This window comes from Euphorbia lathyris, chromosome 6 (genome assembly GCF_963576675.1).
Source record: "Euphorbia lathyris chromosome 6, ddEupLath1.1, whole genome shotgun sequence".
Classification (NCBI taxonomy): domain Eukaryota; kingdom Viridiplantae; phylum Streptophyta; class Magnoliopsida; order Malpighiales; family Euphorbiaceae; genus Euphorbia; species Euphorbia lathyris.
The window spans coordinates 68598080-68625032 of record NC_088915.1 but is presented as its reverse complement, the minus strand read 5'-3'; the positions used below and the strand labels follow the sequence as shown (position 1 = coordinate 68625032).

The 26953-nt window shown below is 32.7% G+C and overlaps 1 protein-coding gene across 1 annotated transcript; it reads left to right on the top strand.

Moving 5' to 3' along the window:
- The first annotated feature begins 15645 nt into the window (after positions 1-15645).
- LOC136234226 (lipoxygenase 3, chloroplastic-like) lies at positions 15646-17911 on the top strand. The gene is made up of 6 exons (XM_066024018.1): positions 15646-15946; positions 16060-16145; positions 16224-16331; positions 16396-16697; positions 16786-17049; positions 17155-17911. Exons 1-6 carry the CDS (start codon positions 15670-15672, stop codon positions 17909-17911), a joined length of 1794 nt encoding a protein of 597 aa, XP_065880090.1. The 5' UTR covers positions 15646-15669.
- Positions 17912-26953: the final 9042 nt, after the last annotated feature.

Genomic DNA, 26953 nt, shown 5'->3' with positions numbered 1-26953 from the left:
AGTTATAGTTTTTATTATTATTTTCTTTAATAATAATGTTTGGATTATCATGAAAAAACCTTATTATTATTTAACATTATTGTCAATATAATATATAAAAAAATACACATCAACACTAATAAATTAAATATATTTATAACAACAAAACAATAATAAAATACTCATATTTTACATTAAAAAAAACTTATAGAATCCACACATCACGTTTATTCATATAAACACATACTACCATAAGTAGATCTTTCATAATGTCAATATGTTTAAATTAATAGTATATGAACTGGGCAAAAATGCAGTTAATAACCGGAGTCATGTAAAACCTAAGATCAAATAAACAATAATTCTGACTTTTAGTGAGAGAAGTATAATTTGATCTAAAAGTAGTATGAGATTGCATATGATATGGCTCTATATCATACATACATCAAAAGGTTAACGTACCTCATTTGATTCATTTGTAATTTTCAAATTAAAATCAAAATATAAAATGTCAATAACAACAAAAATTCTACTAATTCCACTACTTGTTCTATATATATGGGATTTTGTACCTAGTTGTGTAGAGCGAACAAACATGATTGAAATTAAAATTCAAAAACTAAGGTCCCGTTTATTTACGAAAAATATTAGGTAAACGAAAATTTTTTATAGGAAAATGAAATATTTTCCGTTGTTTGGCTACAACATAGAAAAACTGAAAGAAGTGGTTGGTGGTTATTGTTTTCAAAAGCATAAGAAAAATGGAGTGTGGTTCCAAAAGAATAAGAAAATAATTTTACTCTTTTCAAAATGGTAAAACATTTTCTTCACTTTCTTCATATATTTTTCTCTTGACTAACCTAAAATTTTATATTGACTTATTTTCTTAAGCAAACAAATACCGAAACATTAAGAAAATATTTTCCTACACAATGTTTTTTTCTTACAAACAAACACGGCCTAAACCTAAGATAAACTTCAAATCATTTATTAACGACATCATTTAAATAAAAGGGATATGATGACCCAATTAATTTAAGTAATTTTCATTTGAAATAAATAAAAATTACAATTAATAAAATATAAACTTTCAGATAGAAATGAATGTAGGAAGATGTTACAATTTAACTTATTATCATTTATGGTACACATAAAACTATTGGAAGAAAAATTAATTATTAAACCACTAATTTACTAAAGTATGAAGGTCTTTTTGTTCCCTTTCAAAAAATATCAATTTGATATATTGGTTTATCGCATCAATTTTTTACATAAAGATTACTAATAAAAACTCTTGAAATACTAACAATTTCGTATAAACCATAATATAATGGTTAATAACTATAAAGGTCAGTGGTGCAAAAGAAATTGTCTCAATATCCCATAATTAATTCATATATTAGATTTTCGAGCATCAAAATTTATTTTAACTTACCTTCATTTTGAGTTCATAATAATAATAATAATAATAATTTCTGAAATATTATAAAAAATGTTATTATTTTTTGACACTGTTTTAATATAATATATATATATATATAGAAAATAAAAAGTACATATCAAAAAATAAATATGTAATAAAATAAATATATTTATAACAATAAAGCAATAACAACATACTTATATTTTATATTTAAAATTTTTATAGAATCCAAGCATCACGTTTATTGATATAAATAAATACTACTATGAATAGATTTTTCATAATGTCAACATGTTTGAATTAGCGGTATATCAATTGAGCAAGAATGCAGTGAATGCAGTTATGTAAAACCTAAGATCAAATGAACAACAATTATGATTTTCATTGGGAGAAGTATCAAATCCATGAATAAAAAAAATTAAAACAAATCATTATAATTTGATGGGTTAATTACAAAAAACTACCATGTGGTTTCGCCGATTTGCGATGTGGTACATGTGGTATTTTTTGTTGCAAACACCTCCCTGTGGTTGTCACCGTTAGCAAAATCAAGGCAACGGTAAAAATTCTGTTAAATCAAAGGGGCAAAAAAAAATTTGACTTGTTTTTTTTTACTTTTATAGTTGACCTCCTTCTTCCTTCTCTCTCTCCTCCTCATTTCTTCCATTGTTTGTTGTTCTTCCTCCTCATTTCTTCTTCTTCTTCTTCTTCTCCTTCCTCCTCTCTTCTCCTTTATTCTTCTTCTTCTTCTTTTTTTTTTTTAGAAAATTCTGAAATTCGCAATGAACGTTTGGAAATTCCAAACATTGAAGAACGTCTGGAATTTCCAGACGTGATTCATCATCACGTCTGGAAATTCCAGACGTTCTTCAACGTCTGGAAATTCCAGACATTAACGTCTGGAATTCCAGACGTTGAAGAACGTCTGGAATTTCCAGACGTGATATCGCGTCTGGAAATTCCAAACGTTCTTCAACATCTAGAATTCCAGACGTTAATGTCTGGAAATTTTCCAGCATTCTGGAAATTTTCCAGAATTCTGGAAATTTCCAGAATTCTGGAATTTCTAGAATTTAAAAAAAAATAGAAAAAGAAAAAAGAAAAAAAAGGAAGAAGAAGAGATAGAGGAGGAAGAAGAAGAAGAAAAGAGAGGAAGAGGAAGAAGAAAAGAGAGGAGGAGGAGGAAGAAGAAGATGAAGAACAATGGAAGAAGAAGATGAAGAAGATGGAGAGAAGAGGGGGAGAAAGAAAAATAATTAAAAATAAAATAAAATTCGTTTTTCCCAAATTACCCCTCTGCCACGTCATCATTTTAACAGTTTCCATCCATTTGCCTTGATTTTGCTAACGGTGACAACCACAGGGAGGTGTTTGCAACAAAAAATACCACAGGTACCACATCGCAAATCGGCGAAACCACAGGGTAGTTTTTTGTAATTAACCCTAATTTGATTCTAAAAGTAGTACGAGATTGCATATGGCCTATATCTATATCACACACATCAATATCAATATACTTAAAAAGTTATATCAAGAGACAATAAATGAAAAAGGGATGTGACGACCCAATTAATAATTTTCATATGAAATAAATCAAAATTTTAATTAATAAATTTTAAGAATTGAAGATAGAAGTGAATATAGGAAGATGTTATAATTTAACTTATTATCATTTATGGTACACATGAAACTGTTGTAAAAACTTAATTACTAAATCACTAATTTAATAACGTAGAAAGATCTTTTTGTTCTCCTTCAAAAAATACCAACTTGATACATTGGTTTATCAGAGAAACTTCTTACATAAAAATAACTAATAAAAACTCTTGAAATACTAACAATTTTGTACAAACCTCAATATAATGGTTAATAACCTTAAAAGCCAGTGTTACAAAAGCAATTGTCTGAATAGCCCATAATGGATGTACATTTTAGTATTTTCAGCATCAAAAATTATTTTTATTTACCTTCGTTTTGGGTTTATATTTAGTATAATCCAAATTGCTTCAAGAATAAACATCTTATGAAGTGTATTTGACGCTTAAAATCTCTCTGTCTAAATGATTGGGCAAAAACACTTAACTTCTTAATAATAATAATGCAAAATCCATGACTAAAAAATGAGAAATGAACTTAGAATGGTAATCATGAAAAAACATGATTTATAATTGAAATAAACTTCATTGTAAGTATAATGTTTTAATACCTCTTTAATTATTTTATTCAATATGTTTCTAACTTCAATGAACAACTATTGTGTGAAATTTTATATCTATTCATACCAAAATGAATAGAAATAAAAAAAATCAATCCATATGAGTCAGATAAACCCAAAATAAAAAAAAAACAGTGGATTTCAATAAATTCTGAATTTGGAAAATTAATCTAACTCAAATTAAACCTAGCAATTGAGTTCATATAAATCCGAAAATCTAAATTTTAGTTAGAGTTAACAATCGAAATAATTACACCTAGCAACCTATACTAAAAAATGCAAATATACAAAATCTTTATTTTAGTCATTTGAAAAAAAATTATAAATAAAAGGAAAAAATGTAAAGAATTTAGCGAGAGGCGTGGAGCAACACAATTGAGAACAAAATAACTATATATATAAAAAAGAAATCGAATAATTACCTTCGAAAATATAACGATTGTCTGCAATTTTTGACACATTTGTTTTTCCCGATTTCAGTTGTTCATGTCTCTTCTATTTCCATCAGATTTCTTCAATTGCAGATATGAAAGTCTAAATTCTCTAAATTTTTGAAGAAAATGCTATTAATACAGTTTATCAATGAACACTTCTCCTAAATAAATCTAAATCTCTTAATAAAGTAAAAACAAAATTATAAGACTATATTATTTGAACTAAGAACAAAATTATCTATTATATTATAAGACTGTGAAAAACAAAACTAATACATAATCAAAATCAAAGGTCGATGAAGACTTTGATTTTCGATGGCTAATGAATATAATAGTGGAATACTATCTATCAAGATTTATATATATAGGTTTATTTGTGACTTTTGGATTTCCTTCATCTTGTGTTTGTTCATCTTCATGTAACTCTTACTTTCTTTTATTAGTTTAATTAATGGGTTAATAATTGACAATAAATAATGTGTTATTTTATTCTCTTTGCTCTTAGATTGCCAATTCATCCAAAAAGCTTCTAAACACATTTCTAAATACTCTCTGCTTCTGCTATTATATATATAGTGTCATGTCTGTGACTAAAATTATTCGATATAGATTTTTAGAGTATTAATTATACTATTGAATTTAATTTTAATGTGTTCAAATTATAAGTTTTGGGTAAATTTTATAAAAGTTATAAATTAAAAGGATTAAGATTTATAATTACAAATCACCTATACATACCTAATAATATAATAAGTGTATGTTGCAATTAAAACTAAATTTTATATTTGTTTATTAAAAAAATTAAATAGAAAAAACGTGGCATACCATTATAAAATGGTAATCCACTTATTGAATTTTTAAAAGAATAAAATAACACATGTCAAAATTTATTTATAAAATGTATATACAAATGACACATTTTCTATTGAAAAGAAAATATGAATTACCTTTAATTTAATTAAAGAGGTTCATCTTATTTATTATAGAGGGAGAAAATGGTTGATTAATTAAAAAAAACAATAGAGTTCTTGTTAAAAGTTTGGAAAAAAGCGGTTTTAGCCGACAACGGATCACGTCGGTGATCGACGACGACGTTTTGGATCAGCTATCAACGGATTACACCGATTAATTTCGGTGACCGACGATGATATTTCGGTAATTGTATTTTAAATCTAAATTATTTTTTAAAAATGTTCTAAGTATGATTTTGAGTAATTCTGGTTTTAGTACTTGTCAAATTTTAATAGATTTATTTAGCGTCTACGAATTACTAATAAAATATAAATTTTAGATAATTGTCCTTTAGATTTTTCCGAAGTAAAATTTAATTCGGTATTAATAAGCTTTTAGTAGCGTCACGAGTTTAAAATATAGTCATTCAGAATTAACTACGTCAGTTTAAAATTTAATTCTATATAATAATTAAGTGACGTAATTTATCGAATTAAAATAAGTTATAAAATTAGAAGGAGTAATACCGATATTTGTCAATTAGGTCGGTATAAAGTTAAATATAAAATTGGTACGTGAATACATGAATTTGAATATAAAATTAGTTCAAATAGACTTATGATAATAAACGAGTCTAACGGTATGTATATTCGGTCTAAAATAGATGTTCGGGTGACAGATAAAATTAAGTTTCAGTTTTAAATGATTTACGTGGTTTTGAATATATTTTATTAAATCGTTTAAGATATATTGTTTAAAATATTTATATACCTTTGATTTTGATTATTTGAAGAATAATTATTTATTATCGTGGTATTTTAGAATTTTGGTCGAGAAAATGAATTCGATGATCTTATACGAATTGTTTTTGGATTGAGATAGTTATTGCGATTGTTATTATTTTGGATGATTTTCATGAGTTGTATAGTTTGAAAGATAAATAAAATGTTTTGTCCATGTAGGATTGCCCGAGGTAGGGTTAGTAGTTGTAAGACCATACCTAAGGGCGGTATGGCCAGAGTGCACGGCTGGTAGTCCTAACGTTAGGTAATGCGAGATATAAATGGGATATCTCGATTATTGATGTTGTGATAAGCTACACGGGTGGAATTCGAGGATGGACACACACACACACAAATTTTATATTATGTTTTTAAAATGCTGGAATATTTGATATTTTACGTTTGTTTGATTACGAGTTGGTTTGTTAAAGCAATTTATTGATTACGAGTTGGTTTGATAAAACGTTTATTTGATTACGAATTGGTTTGATAAAACGTTTATTTTTTCATGGGTTAGTTTGATAAAACAATTATTTAATTTGATTCGTTTTGATAAAATGATTATATATATAAATTATATAGTAACAAAGTGAAATATACAATTAAGTTGTTAGCGTGTCAATCAACGTGTGAATAAGTTAAAACGAGTTCATAAATTAATAGAACTACCTAAGTTAAGAGAACTACCTAAAAATAGGTAGAACTACGTGACTTTGATTCCCGATTTAAATATTAAAAGACGTTCGGGATACGTAGGAAGCTTGATAGAATTATCGAGTCCAAGCCAAATAATTAAATAAACTTTAGGTAGTCCCAAATAAATTTTTATCTATTAGAAAATAGATTCGTGTTTCAGACCGACAAGCGTTCGTTATCCTATTTTCCATTCATACCCGATGCCGATTTGGGTCGGGTGTGACATATAGTATAGATAGATGATATAGAATTCATGACTAAAAAAATGAGAAATGAACTTAGAAATGTAATCATGACAAAACATAATCTATAATTGAAATAAACTTCACTTTAAGGTTTAATATTTCAATACCTCTTTAATTATTTTCTTCAATATGTCTCCAACTTCAATGAAGAACTTTTGTATGAAACTTCATATCTATTTGTACCAAAATGCATAAAAAATAAAAAATTCAATCCATATCAGTTAGATAAACCCAAATTAAAAAAAAATAGTTGACTTTCACTAAATTCTGAATTTGAAAAATTAATCTAACTTCAATTAAACCAGACAATTGAATTCATATAAAGTCAAAAATCCAAATTTTAATTTGAGCTAACAATTAAAATCATTACACCAAGCAACCTATACTCAAAAAGAATGCAAAAATGTACAAAATCTTTATTTTAATCATTTTGAACAAATAAAAGACAAGTAAAAAAGAAAACATGGATAAGGTAGTGAGAGTTGTGAAACCTGTGTAACAGTAAAAATAGAATTTCATCTCTAAAAAATTACAACTATTGTTTTATAAAAAATAACAATAAAATTAAGAACAAAATAACTAATACATATGAAAAAAAATCGAATAGTTACCTCCAGAAACATAACAATTTCCTATAATTTTTCAGACATTTGCATTTTCGATTTCAGTTGTCCACACCTTTTCTATATCCATCAGTTTTCTTTAATTGAAAATATAAAGGTTGATGAGAACTTTGATTTTTTATATTTGATTTTCGGTGGCCAATGAATATAATCGTGGAATGCGATCTACCATATATATTTTTATTTGTGACTTTTAGATTTCATTTTCGCTTTGTGTTTTTTCGTAACTCTTACTTTCTTTTATTATTTTAATTAATGGGCTACTAATTGGCAATAAATATTGTGTTAATGTTGACTATTATTTGAAATATTTTAGAATGACACATCATCTTTTGATGATATGGATGCATGAGAGGCTTTAAGAGTTGGAAACATAGAAAAAAATTGTGAAAATCTTTAGCATGACACATCATCTTCTAATGACATAGATGCTTCAAGAGATGCTTTAAGAGTTAAGCTTTAAAATATATAAATACATGGCTACGTTCATAGTTGCTTGCACAAGCGAAGTCATCAATGCGTGACCATTGTTTGCTACAGTCGAGAGTGTTAAAAGGAGAAACATTTGGATCCGCTAGCTCCCACCAAAACCGTCTTGGGTAAAGGTGAATATGGATGGACTAGCAAAGGGAACTAGCAAAGGGAACTAGCAAAGGGAACTCAGGCCAAGCATCTGTAGGGGGCTAATCAAAGATGAACATGGACATTAGAGATGTGGCTTTATGGCGAATCTAGGCATATGCAAGGAAGTGTTAGTCGAGCTCTCGGGGCTTTATTTTAGGCTCACTTTAGCGTAGGAAGGAGCTTATACAAGGGTTCAAGTAGAACTTGACTCACAGACCGTCTTGGCAATGATGAATAGGGAGACTGGCAAGCACCACCCCCTGGCATGGTTGTTACTAAGATGTCAGGAGTATAGGAATCGGGACCGGGGAACTGAGTCTGGATCATTCTTTTCGAGAATCGAATCAGGCTGCTGACTGGATAGTGAATTTTATAGGGTCGTTTTATTTGGGCCATCACGAGTGTGATGTGCCTCCTGTAGGCTTCTAGGATATTCTTCGTGAGAATCGGCTCGGCCGAGACTTGCATAGAGTAGGTCGTTAATTTTTTTGTTTAGTTTTTTCTCTTGTTTCTTTGGGTCTCCACCCTCCTCTAGTTACCAAAAAAATATATGTAAATACAGATAAATGTTACTAACATTTATTGAAAGTTACAAGCATGGTATGTTGTCTTAATATATCTTTAGCTCTTTACTTAACCAAAAGCGTCAACTGTCACATGTACTTTGAAAAACTTCTATTTACCCCCTGAATTTGCTTAAACTAATCAATTGAATCTCTAAAAGGTGTCTATTAGCCCCCAAGACTTTCTTAAAGTGTACATATTTCAACTTTTCTAAAATCTCTCCTTATTGCACCATGTGGATTTAGGGGGTTAACATGTCACTTAAACAAGCTCAGGGGGTAAATTGAACATTTTAAAAGTATAGGGGGAAATTGACTTTTTTGGACAAGTACAAGTTGTTAGGGATGAATTAAGTCATGGTATATTAGTCTCTTCATCTTTCTATTTTCTACTTATTACAATTTCCAATAGTACAACACCAACAAGAAAAATTAGAAGAAATTGATTATGAAAATTTAATTATAAAATTTGCATCAAATAAAGCCAGAAGAATAATTTTCATAGAGAAAAAAGAATGTACAAACTTTTTTTAATATGCATAGTTTTCAAATGGAGAAATCGAATAATTTACTTTATGCCTCTTTGGACCTAGAGTTATTGTCAAAAAAAAATCTAAGAGATGAAAGACTTTTTCCTAATTATTCATGCAGGGATGGAAGGATATGGGGTTACATAGTGTCTGTCGATCCCCGACTCTAGGGAGAAATAAAATAAAAAATAAAGTTCAAACTTGTTCTTATCATTTTTTGGAGAGTACATATTTATCTGTGACGTACGAAATGATAGAATTGTACCCCTAATATTTCAAGCAAGATTAATTTTACTCATACCTAACAAAAAATTTGAACGAACTAGTTTGACCATTACTTGATTGTCACATCAGACCTTACAAACAAGTTTGTCCATAAAATGACCAATTTTATGCATTTTTGCAAAGTGGTTGTGTTCATAACATAGTAAACATTTTAGGCAGTTTTTGATGATTAATTTATATGTGATAGACTATGTCGTTGGTATTTTCATAGGTTATTCGTAATTGTATTAGTGACACAATAAATGTTTTAGATATAATTAACGCTTGGAAGGTCTGATGTGACATTAAATATTGAAAAATTGGCTTTTCTTTAATTTCACATTGCTTAAATACACTTTTGGGGGGGGGGGGGGGGGGGGGGGGGGGTTATCAAAGTATATAATGGGTTAGGCCTAAGGAAATATATTCCACAATATTTGCCTTCTCTAATTCTAAGGCTTGACTGTTGTATTCTTCTTTCATCATTTTTACTGTAATATTTTCTCATCGGTGATATATTGTTTTGGTAGTGTCTAGAGACGTAGGCAATATTGGTCGAAACTCGTTAAATTTTGGTGTTCTCTCTCTTTGTTTTATACCTTAGTTTTTTAATTTTTGGTTATTTCTTCAACAATTGGTATTAGAGCATTGGTTTAAAAATGAAGTATGTTATGTGTGTCGCAGTTAGACTGCTCGGTCAACACATCAGGAAAGTTTTTCTCTGTGTTTCTTTGACTATTCAATAAATTGAAAGCTAATGTTTGAAAAAATCTTTTGGAAAAATATTAAATAATGTATATTCTTAAGTGCATAGGGAATTTTTTGTCAAACAATCGCCAAAGAAAGCTAGTATTTAAGTGAATCTATTTATGACTCCACCAATGGCCCGAGAATCTTTCTAGTATAGCTATTTAAGGAAAATTATTATTGGTGATTTTTCAATTTGAGCTGAGATGATGATTGGTGAAACGCCACAAGGTCCCACATTGGCAAAAACATCTAGTTTACCAAGAACATGTGTATCGAATAACATAATTACAGTGGATATCTTTGATGGTACGAGTCATTTTGGGATTTGGCAAGATGAAGTTTTGGATGCGTTATGTCAACAGGCTCTACATACTTCCATTAAAGAAGAGAAGTCAGAATACTTTGATGAGAATAGTGGAATACAATAAACCATTCGGTGTGTGGTACAATTCGGTCATGTCTTTCTATAGAGCAGAAGTACGCATTCTACAAAGAAATCTCTGTGAGTGTGTTATGGAAGGCACTGTGGGGGGGAAAGTTTTTTAGGAAGAGCAGTCAAAAAAAGCTTCATATGAAAACAAGATGGTTCATCTTCTTATATATATCTAGTACTATGATGAAAATCACATCACAAGTTTTAATAAGCTTGTTGCTGATTTGATGAACTTGGATGTGAATTTTGAAGATGAAGATTTAGCATTAATGTTGTTAGGTTCACTTTCTGATGAATTTAAATTTCTTGAAACTACCTTACTTCATGGAAAAGCTAAAGTGTCTTTTAAGGAGGTTCATGCTGGATAGTAAAGCTACGAACTAGGAAATAAAGTAGCAGTGACATAGCAGAATCACTAGTCATAAGAGGTGATTTCCAGAAGAGAATTAAATACAAGAAGGAGAGATCAAAATCTAGAGTCGATAAAGATGAATTTTCTTTTTGCAGAGAAAAATGGCACTGGAAGAAAGATTGTCCCAAGTTGAAAGAAAAATTTAGTAAAAGGAAGGTTGTTGCATATTATAATGTTGTTGAGTATGGTGACAACTTAGGCTTTTCGTTGAAAAATATGGCATCATCAAGTGGTTTAAAAGCATGAATTCTGGACATGGGCCACCAAATGTGTTCCAATCGGGACTGATTCGTTGACTTCAAAGAAATAGATGGTGAAGTTTTTCACACAACAAACGACAGTCCTTGTAAGACAACTGGAATTGGTTCAATTTAGTTAAGGAATCATGATGGAGAAATCAAAACTTTAATAGATGTCAAATACATGCCGAGCATGATGAAGAATCTTAATTCTATGGGAGTACTAAGCAAAAAGGCGCTTCAGTATTGTTATCAAAGAAGATTCTATTAAGGTCACCTTTGGTGCACTTGTAGCAATGAAATGAGTCCAAATAAGCAATAATTTGTATTATTACAAAGGTAGTACAATTATTGGAGCAGCAAAAACAATTTCTAGTGATGACAATGAGCTAGAAGCAATCAGATTGTGGCATAACACGCTTGGGGCATGCAAATGAAAAATTCTTAAAAGCTTTGGTGAATCAAGGATTATTGAATGTTTTCAAAACCAGCAAATTGGATCTTTGCAAACATTGTATCAAAGGGAAGTAGACGATAACGAAGTTTGGCACTGGAATCCATGATATCAATGGTTTCCTAAATTATGTTCACTCAGATGTATGGGGGCCTTCCAATAAAGTTTAGGTGGGAGGTAAATCATATTATGTCACTTTTTTATGAATTCTCCAAAAGAGTGTAGGTGTACACTATGAAGTCAAAGGATTAAGTGTTGAGAGTTATCGTAATATGGAAAAAGAGGATGGAAACACATAGAGGAAGAAATATCAAAAGTCTTAGATCGGACAATGGTGGAGAATAAAAAGGTGATACTTTCAGCAAATTCTATCAAGATGAAGGAATTCTACGATACTCCATGGTTGGAAATGCACCACAATATAATGGGGTGGCAAGACGTATAAATCGAACTCTACTAGAGAAAGTTTGATGTATGTATTCTAATGTTGGTTCGGTAAGATGGTTCTGGGTTGAGGCTGTAACATACGCAAGCCATCTCATAAACTGATTACCATATGAGATGTATGGCTTGGAAAACCAGCTAAAAATTATAATTCCTTACATGTGTTTGATTCCACTACATATTTCCATGATAAGGAATCGAAGTTGGATCCGAGGGCAAAAAGAGTCATTTTTATAAGGATTTCATCTAGAGTCAAAGGATATCGTTTAGGTGCTCGTAGTCCAAGAAGATAATCTTCAACGTGTATCTTAGCTTTGATGAATCCACCATATTGAAAAAGGTAGCAAATAAGAAAACACATGGTACTCCACATCAGGTGGATGATACATCCAAACAGGTGGAGTCTGATAAAAGTAGATGAATTGACCCAACAATTGTGGAATTTGATATTCCTATAGTAGAAGGATCAAATGAAGAAGAAGAGGTTCTAGCACAATAATCTCTAAAGCAATGTAGGCCAATTACATTAAAAAGCCAAAGAGAAACACAAAAAGACCTGCTCGTTACAAAGATATAGTGGCTTGTGCATCTTCAGTTGAAGAAATTCCTACCTCTTATTTTGAGGCTGTACAAAGCTCAAACTATGAAAGATGGAGGAATTATATACATGAGGAGATGTAGTCCATTGAAATGAATCAGACATAAAAGCTAACAAGTCTACCAAAGGGAAAGAAGACAATTGGATGTAAATGGGTGTTTGCAATGCAAGAGGGATTTCCTGATAGGTTTAATGTTCTCTACAAGGCAACTTTGGTGGCTGAAGGGTACGCTCAAATGAGGAAATTGATTACAATGAAGCATTTTCTCCAGTTGTGAAACACACCTCCATTAGAATATTGTTGGACATGGTAGCACAATTGGATTTGGAACTAGTTCATCGGGATCTAAAAACAACAATTTTACAAAAGACTTGGAGGAGCAAATATATATGGCTTAGCCAGAAGGGTAAGGTTGCTGGTAAAGAAACTTTCTTGTGGAAGTTGGACAAATTGTTATATGCATTGAAACAATCACCGAAGCAGTCGTAAAAACGATTTGAGTAAATACATAATGGGGCATATGTACACCATAAGTAAATATGATCACTATGTATATTTGCAGAAGCTATCAAATGGATCCTTTATGTTGATGTTATGTTCATAGCTTCATAGAATAAAAGGGAGATTGAGAAACTGCATGCTCATATGAATCAAGGGTTCATAATGAAGATTTAGGTGAGGCCAAAAAGATTCTCGGTATGGAATTAAAGACCTCGTTAAAAGATTATCGTTTCCCGTAATATTAAATAACGAGTCAAATAATAGTAAAATACCATAAATAATTTTTTCTTTAGGTAAAGGTAAATTTGTACTTCTTCAAAAATGATTTAGACTTTATCCCATAAAATAAAATTAGAACTGCCAACAAAAATTCCGTTAGTAAATGTTACTTTTTGTCGATTATTTCATTAATTTGTAACGAAATTGAAATCAGAATCTGAGACGGAATGATTATATATTTTCTTCAATTAACCTCCTAAATATATTTTTTCCGTCAATTTATATATATTTGTTTCTGCTTCCGCCACTTATGGGTAACATATTACATATATTTTGTTTTGGAAATAACAGGCATATTTACCTTGTGAGACACCATTAGGATTGAAGGAAGCAAGAGAAATGGAACTGCAACAAAAAAGAGGAAATGGAAATGGAATAAGGAGATTAAAAGATAGAGTATACGAGTATGATAAGTATAATGATTTGGGAATTCCAGACAAAAATATTGAGTATGCTAGACTCATTTTTGGAGGTCCAAATCGCCCCTATCCAAGACGTTGCCGAACTGGTCGCCCTCCCAATACTACTGGTTAGTCACCCTCCCAATGCTTAATTTGAGGATAAATTCCATATTAGAATCTAGTTTAAATAAAAAAAAAATCAGTAATGCTTCTTTAGCATAAAACTGGTTATTAAAACACCAGTATTGCCATAAAAGATGTCGTTGATTTGTCACCAAGTTCACATTTTTTTATCAACCACAGCAAGTGCAGCAGTTTGCCGTCTGACGCCGGTGATTTAGACATACTAAAAAGAAGTGGTCTATTATGACACATTTGTAATGATGCATTTTGACATGTGTCTCCATAAGTCAAAATTTAACCACACTTTTATATTTATATCGTCTATTATTGTCACTTAACGACGCTTTTTATTATTTGATGGTATTTCTAAAAAATTAACTACGCTTGTAAAAAAGCATCACTAGTTTTTTAAGTTACAGACGGTTTAGAATTTACGTCGTTAAATAGTGTCTCGATATTTTTTTCAATTGAATATATTTGTCTTTTTTATCCCCATGTTTAAAAATCCAACCACACCTTTAAATTGTGTCGCCTTTTATATGACTTGAACCCAAACAGGCCTCCATGCACATGCCGAACTATATAGCTATCTGCAGAGGTTCTTTTCCTTAGTGGTAGGTTTGATGACGAAGGTATGTCAAATGAATTAGGGATCACAAGTTGGTCGTTCTGATCCACAGCTCACCGCACCAACTTAATGTCTGATAATTTGTTATGAGCGTTTAGAAGTCCTTTTAGTGCATGAGATAAGATAGAAAAAGAATGAGGAGCCGAGAACTGATGACCCCACTCTGATGCCTAAGTTAGAAAAGGAGAATAATATTGAAAAATATATAGCTAAAATATGTATTTTTTTCTTTAAGAGGTGATTTGAATTGTGGGTCCTATATGAGCTAGAGCTCTAAGTGACAGCCAATGAGTGGAGCAAGTCGGCTGTCAACCTGAAATCGTTTGTAGCTACCTTAATTGTAGTCCCGTGAATCAAATCACAACCCTAAATCTTTCTTGACTGGTCCACCTAACATTGAGAAGGGAATTTCCCATTGAGCCCATATATGATATGATTACTTGTGTGTTCATATTTATGTTTTTATTTTTATTTTATTTTCAGAAATTGTAGAAGTATTTTCAAAATTAATACCAATACTGACATATATCCAAAGTATAACTACAATATATTTGCAATCTTGAGGTACTATACTATACTTTTGAAATACAACTTTAAAACATATTTTTGAGAATGTTGGAAAACCAATGTTATCCAAAGTATAACTACAATATATTTGCAATCTTGAGGTACTATACTATACTATACTTTTGAAAAACCAATGTTATCACATTGTGGGAAAAACTTGTGAAATTATTTTATAACTTTTTAAAAACCTGAAAAAAGTATTTGCAAATTTTTATTGTAGAATTTGGAAGTGTAATGTCCGATTACATTAATCTGATTTAAGGTTCGTTTGTTTCACCTGCTCCTGTTTACTGTTGTTAGCTGTTAACGATAGATAACATATATTAGTTGATTTTTCTGTAAAAAGCACTAACATTTTTTGTCTCATGTTTAAAAGGTAAAAAACACTTTCGAAATTAAAAACAAACGGACACTTAGACTCATTAAAAGATTCTTCTTTCATAATCCTAAGTTTTCATATATATATCGAATGTGACAGATGAGAAGACAGAATCTCTACCAAATGCATTTATGCCAATGTATGTGCCAAGAGATGAAGCATTTCAGGATTCAAAAAGGGAAGCTTTGGAAGCTGGAAAGTTAAAGTCGCAGCTAAACAATTTAGTTCCTTATCTGACGAATATTCCATTCATCAGCTGTGATTCTATAAAGAGATTTTCTGAAATCAATTGTCTCTATAAAACTAGAGATTCAACTGGTTCTGGTTCCGGTTTTGGAGCCAAGTCAATACAATTTCCCTTTCTATCGCCTGAAATCCTCAAATTCGACCTCCCTGAGGCAATCTCAAGTAAGCATTAATCTTGTTAGAATGATAATCTAGTTCATACAACTCATGTTTTTCATTATAACCCCCTAAGCATTAAGTAGTTAGAATGATAATCTAATCTTTTCAATTTGCAGGAGATGGTTCTTTTTACCTGCGTGATGACGAGTTTGGCCGATTGGCACTTGCGGGAATGAATCCCCTAAGCATAGAAAGGCTACAGGTTCATTTGATTTCTTCCTTCTCTGTTTTCTTCTCCTTCACCATCTCTGCTTTAAATATCATGCTCGTGTTTGTTTAGGTGTTCCCGCCTCAGAGTAAGTTGAATCCATCCATCTACGGTCCTCTTGAATCTGCAATAACCGAAGCACACATCACAGGCCATCTTCAAGGAATGACTGTGCAACAGGTAGTTCATTGTTAATCATAGCTAGCTAGCTACATAATCTGACTTCTAATCTTTGATTTCTCAGGCACTGGAAGAGAAAAAGTTGTTCATACTAGATTATCACGATGTGTACCTTCCGTTCCTTGAACGAATAAACAATCTTGGAGATCGAAAAGCATATGCAACTCGAATTATTTTCTTTTTAACTCCATTGGAGACACTCATGCCCGTCGCAATCGAGCTCTGTCTACCATCAGTTAATACAAACCATCCGGCAAAGCAAGTCTTTACCCCTCCTGCCGATGCCACTTCAAACTGGCTCTGGCAGCTCGCCAAAGCTCATGTTTCTTCCAATGATGCTGGAGTTCATCAACTTGTTCATCATTGGTATGCTTTTTAAGACGCATATAATATAACCGATTGCATAACGATTACATTTTTCACAAAAGCTACTTGTTTTCGTGAAACCAAACAGGTTGCAGACACACGCTTGTATAGAGCCATTCATTATAGCAGCACATAGGCAGCTGAGCATAATGCATCCCATATACAAGCTTCTACATCCGCATATGCGATACACACTAAATATAAATGCAGAAGCTCGTGAATCTCTCATCAATGCTGGAGGAATCATCGAGTCTTTTTTTGCCCCAGCAAAATATAGTATGGATATCAGCTCTGCAGCCTATCGAAACTGGCGTTTCGATATGGAAGGCCTTCCTGCAGATTTGCTTAGAAGGTTTTTTTACCATAACTAAGACACAAAACTTCAGATAATGCATTGTTTCATCTATCAATTCAAAAAAATGATTCGGGCTAACTGACTCCAATTTTGTGTGTTCAGAGGAATGGCAATATCAGACTCAACACAGCCCTGTGGGATAAAACTAATCATAGAAGACTATCCGTATGCATCAGACGGGCTTCTTATATGGTCTGCTATTGAGAAATTGGTTGGCACATATGTGAATCACTACTACAATAGTACAAGTGAAATCATATCAGACTCGGAGCTTCAAAATTGGTACAAAGAATGCATCAATTCTGGTCATGCTGATCATCATCAAGCTAAATGGTGGCCTCGACTTTCTACTCCGGATGATCTTACTTATATACTCACCACCATTATATGGATTGTATCAGCTAAACATGCAGCAGTAAATTTTGGGCAGTATCTGTACGGCGCATATGTGCCAATAAGGCCACCATTGATGCGAAAGCTCATGCCAATTGAAAATGATCTCGAATACGAGAATTTCCTGAAGGATCCAGAAAAACACTACTTGTCATCGTTGCCAAGTCTGCTTCAGGCTACAAATTACATGTCTGTGATTAGTATACTATCGACACATGAACAAAAGGAGGAGTATCTTGGTGATAGAAGAGAGCTTTCGACATGGTCAGGTGAACCGGAAATTCTCGAGGCTTTCTACAACTTTGCAATAGAGTTGAAGAGAATTGAGAAGGAGATTGAAAAGAGAAACGCGGACCCAACCTTACAAAACAGATGTGGAGCAGGGGTTCCACCATATGAGCTGCTCATGCCAAGCTCGGAACCAGGGATTAGTTTTCGAGGCATACCAAATAGTGTCAGCATATGAATGGTGAAATTCACAGAAAAATTGTTACTTGACATCTCTATAACTTGTTCTTCAACAAAAAATTACATTTGACATACTCGAAACAAACATGCAAACCGATCAAGAAAACATCAAAACTATTTATTTGAAAGTTCAGTTGGAAGCAGAATTCCAAAAGCTAAACCAAACAGAAAGACTTTACTTAATCTCATCATCATATATAATCAGACAAATTCAAATATAAAATCTATCATATGAAAACGAAGTTACATTCTGCTGCTTCATCACTGCTCTGCAGCATCTTCGTTTTGCAAGGAAACACACAATGTGGAATGCTTGGCATTTATATATAGACACACAAACACAAGGCATACAGAATGCTTTTAGTCCTGTACCTATACCAAAATGAAAGATTTTCAATAATTCACTAGACGGTATCCTATGGTGGTTCGAACAGAGCACGAAATCGATGCCCAAGAGATTACAACTATTGGAAAGATATTAAGCAATAGGTGATTGCACATTTACAGACACTAACTAGGCTCAGGTAGCAAATTCAAAATGATCAGAGAAGAGAACCGTGAAATTGGAAAACGGAAGCAATTCAAGCTTCTTCTTTTTTTGAGTAAAAATAGAGACATGTCCAGTACCGGGGATGGACATCCCAACTAGAGACAATTTACTATGTGCCTGGCATAGCACCTATTTGGTATGCCAGGCCATTAAAAACAGGACAAAGTGTTAAATAACTAAATAATAAAAAAATTACAAAGGCAAAAACCTAATATCACGATTCAATTATACTGTCCTTCTCCTTCACGTCTGCTTCTGCTTCTCCTTCGTTTTCTTTTTGAATCTCCATCAGCATCTACCCAAGAGTTTAATCTTCTCTCAATTCATCTCTTTTTTTCTCTGTTCCTTTTCCGTATGCTCTTTCATTTTTCTCTCCCATTGCGGAAGTAAACTACTCCCTGAAGAAAAAGCAAGTCCTGGCCACTACTGCTCTCTTTCAGAAGCAACTGTGATAGCTAAATTGAAATCGACGCAAGTTCATAATTTGCAGTAGATATTCGATAAGTTGCAATTAATCATATTTGAGTCGACATTTAGCACAATTCAACAATACCAAAGCAGCAAATGGAAAGAAAAAGAAGGTTAGCCTTGCAAGTAAGAAATCCCCAAATTACAATGTGGAGAGGTGTCCCCAAGCTCGGCAGCTCTATAAAAGAATCTAGAGCCTTGTTCAAATTAGGACCAACGCCGGCACGGCCGTGCTTGAATCGCTTACCCCATCTTAGAAACAATAGGTTTCCTTCAACTGGAAAGCCAATATTTCTGTTATCCAAAAGAGTTAATTTTGAAAGCTGAAAAATTACACTATTAAACAAGATAAAAAAAACTGCACTTTATGTACTGAGATTTCCTAGCACTTTAATTGTTTCTGAACAAATCTAATAAAGAATATGAATAAATCTAAGAGCACCACAATGGGTGATACAACTCTTTTGTATTATATCTAAAAAAACCCATTTTTTTCAAAAAAATCTAATACACTTAACTATCTTTCAATTAAACCAATTTGTATCACTTTTTATGTAGGACCCACTTGTCATAAAACTCTTACACATTCCAAATAAATTATTATTTCTTTCCACCAAACAATTAATCTAATTATTTCATCATTCAATCTAAATAATTCCATTAATATATAAATTGGTTAAAAAAATAAATATCAATTATATCTATAATTATTTTGAACCGAAATAGTTAATTAAAAATATAATTAATTGCAAAAATAAAAAAATATCACAAACGATAATTTTTTATTGAAATAAAACACAAGAATACGAAACGGAATAAAATACAAGATGTTTTAAGGAAACACGGGTTGTGGAGATTCTCTCTTAGAAGATATTTGCATATTCGACGTATTTCGGTTTGACATTTGAAAATGATTAGGGTGTTGCGAATCGGAATACTGATTTTTCTGCAAGAATTTTTTACTACATTGACGTTTATCCATACTTCTAAATATGGAAAATGTGATATTTTAGGTGTGTTTTTGTATGTGTAAATGAATTGGGTATTTATAAAAAAATTTTTAAAAAATTTAAAAAGTTACCGTTATATATATATATAAAGTTTTTATTTTCAAATTTAAGACCATTGCCATAGATATACATAGAATATACAAAATTATTTTGATATATATGTTATTCTCTTAACTATTACTTTTTCTTAAAAAAAAAAATCACAACAACAGGCCCACCTAACTCTGAACAGCAGGCACATCTTACTATTTCATCCGCTTCACAATTGTGATTCAACTCACTTCTCTCCTCATTTAACTCATCTCTCTCCAATGCACTAATTCAATATGAATTGAAAGAGGTAGCATAATAGACTACATGTTAGTAATGAGTTTTGTGATAGATGAAAAAGAAAACGAAGAAAACGCAGATGGCAAGGAGAAGGACAACATAATTGGGTTTTTGCCATTGCAATTTTTTATCATTTAGAGGGCGTTTGGTTCACAAAGGGTAAGGGAAAAGGAATCAAGAAAAGGAAACTAAAGGAAATAAAAGGAATAAACATTAATTCCCCTATGTACAGTAAAACCTCTATAAATGCATATCATTGGGACCGGAAAAAAAATATTCATTAACCGAGATTATTTATTTATCGATAAATCATTTATCAATAAATTAATAAATTATTCATTTATTGATAAATATTCATTAGATATGTAATTATCTTGTTTAGGAAATATATTATTTGATTGATTTGTAATTATCACATTAGCATAATTACAAATCAATCAAATAATTGCAAGATTCGTTCAGAAGATGCTAATATTCCTGAACTAGAAGTTGGTCAATTAGATGAAGATATCCAAGGATTAAGTGATGTCATTTCTAATTTATGCTATAGAAATGTGATAGACATCGAATATCTTTTGAACTATCCTAGCGAGAATGATGCAGTTATGGAATCGCTTACCGACGAAGAAATTATCCAGTCAATAATGAAAAATGGTGATGGAAATGATCCAGAGCTAGATGATAGTTGTGTTGTCGCAAATGTATCGTCAAAAGAGGCCTTTCAAGCAATGGTCACCTTAAACAACTATACTTACTACAACATGAACAAAATATACCAGAAGTTGTGTTTGCATTACAAAAAGTTAAGAATGGTGTTTATTTTGGTTTAGGTGAAAAGAAAAAATAATCAACTATAGATGCAATTTTTCAGAAGAAATGACTTCTAGTTGATTGATTAAAAGGTTTTGGTATATATATATATATATATATATATATATATATATATATATATATATATATTGTATGTAATTTAATAATTATTACTTTATATTTTCATTGAGCCCTTAAGTATTTAAATATTTTTTATTACTTAATGCATTTAGCGAGGTTATTACTTTAGTCCATTGGCCCAAGTCGGGACCGGAAGAATTTATTATATAATCGAGGTTATTACTTTATCGAACATTCATTTATCGAGGTTTAACTGTATTTGGATATGTTTAGGAAAAGGAATAGGGTAAAGGGAATCCAATTCCCTAGAGGGCATGGGGTAATGGCTTAACCTAAAGTTGGGTAATGGCTTAACCTGAAGTGGGTAAAGGGAATGGGTTTTTTTTGCAAACAAACAAGAACAAAGGGAATGAAACCCTCACATTCCTATTCCCATTCCTAAAGACCCCAAACCAAACGCCCCCTTAGTTATTTAACACTTAGTCATGTTTTTAATGGCCATAATAAATTTTCTATACCCCTAATAAAAGATATGGCATAAAAAAAATCTATGTAACCTCGATTATAGGACCAATTATATATCACATTTATTATTTTGCCCGAAAGAATTTTCTTCAAGCTTTTTTTAGTAGATGAATTGAAGAAATTAAAATTTTGTAAAGGTAAACAAGCAGGCTTATAAAAGGAGGATGCTATAAATATTCCGAAAAAAGTTATACTGACCGAAAAAGTTGCATTTGTTACAAATGCGGAAAATTTTAGGAAAACGCCAACGACTGTTGGCTTATTTCGAAAAGAAAAATAGAGTACGTTATAAAGAATTAATTAGTCGGTTGGATATTCGGAAGTTAAAAGGAAGTTAAAAACTCGTATATTTCTTAATTTGAAGAGTTTTGTTGAATTATGAATTATTTGATTTATTAGATTTTGAGATGAACTTCTTTTTGTTTTCAGTAACTCGTGGAATGGATCGAGGAAACCCCTATGAATATACCAGCTAAACGAAAAGACCTTATGATAGTCAATATGGGTCCCCACCACCTATCAATGTACGGTGTTCTAGTCATCTAAAACGTAAATGAACTAAATTACAAATATCATAAAAAAACGAAAGAAAAACAAAAACTAGGAGCTGAGCTCCACCACGTAATATTTCTGCAACTAGTTCCATAACCATTAATGCATCACGGTTGCCTTCACGAAAAATATGTGTCGCGGCAATTTCCATTGAAGCACATTGAGAAAGACATCGGAGCCAATCCTGCCTGACTACCCAATGGACCTCCAGGGATCAGTTTGACAAAAGCTGCACTACATAGGCGGAGTCTGCCTCAATCTAGAGCTTTGTCCGGCAACGCTCCCAAGCAATGTCCACCGAAATAATTATTGCCTTCAATTCCGCAAGATGCACAAATGAGTTAGGAATTGAGAAAGCGAAACTACCCCTGGCAAAGCCTCGAGAAATTTCTGAACATATCACCAGCGCATGTGTTTCCTAGAGCACCGTCGAGTCATCAATAATGACCTTAGTCAATCCCGAGGGTGGGGGACCCATCGAACCCAAACTATGTTTGGTGCAGGAGCTGGACGAATAAGAATATCCAAAGAGTTGTATCGGCACAATCCCGAGATTTGAAATCTCGATTCTTTGATATAGGTACGAAGTCGTAACCGGGCAGATTGGATCGAGGGGAGTTCATTTTTAAAAATGACAGCTTTCGAGTTGATCAAAGTAGCAACAAACAGGAACAGACAGCAGTTTCCATAATCCACAGATAAAAGATCCAAAATGGACTTGCATCAGTTGAGAATGAAAGTGAGAAAACGTACCTGAACAGACAATGTTGATGATGAATAGGTGGCTACATCATTCAGAGACTCTTAGCGAAGGAACAAGTGATAAACAGATGATCCTGAGCCTCAGCCGCAATCTCGCAAATCGCGCAGCGAGAAGCCAAGTGAGTCCCACACTGCTTTAAATGATCTAAAGTGGCAACACAGCCATGTATAATCTTCCAGTGAGCTGCAAATCTAGAGGGATTGATGGAAACTCTCCAGAAAAAATGACTCCAAGCAACTTGCTCCACTACTAGACAAAGAACTTTATAAAATTGTTTAACCGTGAAACGTCCCTTGGGATCCGGCTCCCAAATGCAAAAGTCATTATCGTCTAGTCCGTGGACCACTGCAGAAACACACTGTTGAACCCTGTTCAGGAAATTTTGGAGATTCTGCCATGAGTCCCCGGAAAGAAATTCCTCAATGTTGGAGAATAATGTTCGATGCGCACTAGTCGATAGACCAAGTTGATGCGCCACCGATGGCCTGATCCAAGAGGCAGTCCAGAAATTCAGCCATGAAGATCTGCCAATCCACCAAAAGGTTTACGAATAGAGAATGTCAAAAGTACCCTTACACGAAGCCCAGACTGACGAACAACCAACGATAGCCTTCAGGATCCCTACTGATGTTGGAAAACGGGACCAAAGGAAACTGATAACAAACACTGATCCCTGAATGAGTTCCCAACAAAATTTGCCTATCATTGAGATGTTAAAAAGACCAAATTGTTTTATTCCAAGATCACTTGTGTCCAAATTGCGACAATAGGTGCCCTAGGGAATAGTGAAGATAGATAATAAAAAGTTCATAAAAAGTTTAGAACTCCCTTATTCAAACGCTTCAGTAGAGTAGCAGGCCATTTATAGGTCATGAAGGAATGCATAAAAGCCCCAGTTAAAACTGATTTAATTAGAGTTATCCTCTCATCGAACGAAAGGACCTTGCTTTTCCATTGGTGGAAAACAGCCAAGAAATGGTCCGTCAGACCGCTCAGATGTCGCGCTTTTGGGGCACCCTTAAATAGCGGAACCCCAATGTAAGTCATAGGAAGGGACGCCTATCGAATCCTGAGAATATTGGCAAGGGACAAAGCTCTGGTGCTAGAAATCGTACAACCAAAATAAACTACCAATTTCTCCCAGCTAACCTGTTGACCCAAAACATCCCCGTAAACCTGGATTAGATCATGGATAGATTGAACATTACGCTTATTCGCCTTTGCAAACAAGAGTATATCATCCGTATATAGTAAATGAGTTGAGAAGTTGACACTTATAGAGTAGGTCATTGGGGATAATGAGCCTTCTGATTCCAACTTCTCGATCCATCTGATGAAAAAATCTTCTGCAATACTGAAGAGAATGGGTGAGATGGGATACCCTTGACAAACTCCTTTGGAGCAACCAAAATAACCTTTGGAAGAGCCAACAACCAAGATAGAAATTATAGCAGAAGAGATGATGTTAAAATCCAATTCTTGAACTGGACCGAAAAACAAAAATCCTCCATAACAGAGAGAAGGCCCAGTCAATGGTGTCAAAAGCTTTACTGATGTCAATTTTCAGCGCCATATTCCAACCAAAACATTTTCTATCCAACATGTTAATGCCCTCTGAGGCCGCAGTGATACAATGATATACTTCTATTTTTTTAGGAAACCAAATTGGTTAGGAGATACAATTTTACATGCAACTAAAGCCAACCTGTCTCCAAGATCTTTGCAATGCTCTTATAACTGAAGTTGCTTATGACTATAGGCCTATAATTTTCAATTAGGATTATTTCATCATACTTAGGAATCAATGTCATTAGGATCAAGTTCTAACCCGGAAAGACACAACCCGTTATGGGCGTCCGCCCGAAATGGGCAAGCGCCCTATTTGGGCAGACGCTCGAAATGGCCGTCCGCCAAAATGGGGCAGGCGCCCTTTTTGGGCGACTGCCCAACTTGGGCGTCCGTCGGAAATGGGTGGACGCCCATCATTGGGCTTCCGCCCATAACGGGCGGTTGTCCACTCGGATGGATACCGGGAATTAAAAATTCCTAGAGGCCTATAATTATCTATCTCGTGCTCGGGGTCCGTTCTGGATGCTCCTAGGTCCGTTTGTACAAGTTCTTGAGTGGGTGACGGTTCGCTTTTCGTGTATTTTATTTTTTCCTTTCAATGGAATTTTTGTTTACTTATCTCGATAATTAGTTACTTCAATCGGAAACAATTGAGATTCAATTAATTAATTATTTTGACAAGTTAATTGCTAAAGGAAATGTATTTTCTGATTTGATTAATTAATCCTTTGAGTAATTAATTAACCCGAAATCAATTTTTTATTCGATTCGACGATCATTTTGCTGATTTAACCAACCCGAATCATATTCTGATTTAATTAATTATTCGGCTGAATTAATTAATTAAAGCCTGATCGGCTCAATTTGGATCGTTTATCGAAAGATTTTTCTTCATAGGTCTTCCGATCCCAGTGTCTACCACAAGTGTGCAATGCCTGACTCTGAAGACGGAAACATATGCAAGCGAAGGTCGTTGTTCAAATGCTTCTCAAAAGCAGGCGGAGAGAAAAGATGTGCAATGCAGGGATCATGAGGCTCCAACGCTGGAGGACCCATGGCGCGGAGGTTGACGACGGTCGTAGATGCGATTAACGAAAGGATCAAATAGCATGCTTGAAATTCGTTGTTGCGATTTGAATTTGGGGAAGAAGACAAAGGAAACCCAAGAATTAATCAATTGTCGCAATTGGTGTCGGCAACAGGATTAGGGATTTGAAGATGCAAGGAGATCTCGGATCAAAGGAGAGGGAAGGGCAAACGTCGTCTAACATAAGGGGAGATCAAAGAATTATACGTTGGTGATTTTATTCACCTAAATCTATGCAATTACTGAAAACAAGTTACTAAATTTGGTCTTAAAATTCCAATTCAAGCTTGAAGAACAGACATTCAGAAAATAAAGCAGTCAGGAAAAAACTTTACTAGAAAAGAAAAATCTTAAAAATGGACAAATAGCTATTCTTGTTCACACAAATTCTTAATTTCAAAGATTTGTACCGGGGATATCAAGCTTCCTTTGAAGCAGTTTAGATCTTGGAATTGTTCCACAAGAGTAGTATGAAATTCTTGTTTCGAAATTTCATTATACTATTCAAAAGTTATCATCATCATACCACATGCTTAAAAAAAGGAAAGCATGCATCAAATAGAACTTGTATTCATAGAAATCTAGCACTAATAACGAATAAAACAATCAAGGAAAAAGAGAATGAGAATCATTACTTTTGATGCATCACTTATTTGCAATGTCTTGTCAAAGAAGGATGTGGTGAGTATAGTTGATTTTTTTTTTTGTCTAAACCGAACATCAGTCTGCGTCATTTTTCTATTTGGAGGTCTGTATTTGGGACATGGATACTTATGATTTCAGTTATTCGTTAGAATGTGATGAAATTGATTATTGTCCATATAATAAATATTATTAAAAAATTAAAATTAAATTAATAATAATAATAAAATAAAAACCCAACATATGCATGTGAACATATGAAATTGTTGGTCACAAGTAAAACCATTAAAAAATGGCAAAAAGCATCCTGAGACCCCTAATCTTTCATTGTTTGGTGTATTAAGCCCTTGATCTTTTATTTAGACACATTGAGCCCCTGATCTTTCACTATTTGGTGCATTAAGCCCTCGATCTTTCATTTAGACACATTGAGCCCTTGATCTTTCATATATGGGTGTATTAGGTCCTTCCATAAATCAATTAATATATAGGTTTATTAAGGGCATGTTTGGTGTGATAACAAATGATGTTCTAAAAATAACAAATTCTAAAATAAAAAAATATATTATACAAATTAATAAAAATAATTTAAATAAAAAATAAAAAATTTATTGAACACAATAAAACCTTGTTTTTCGATAAGTATGTTCTAA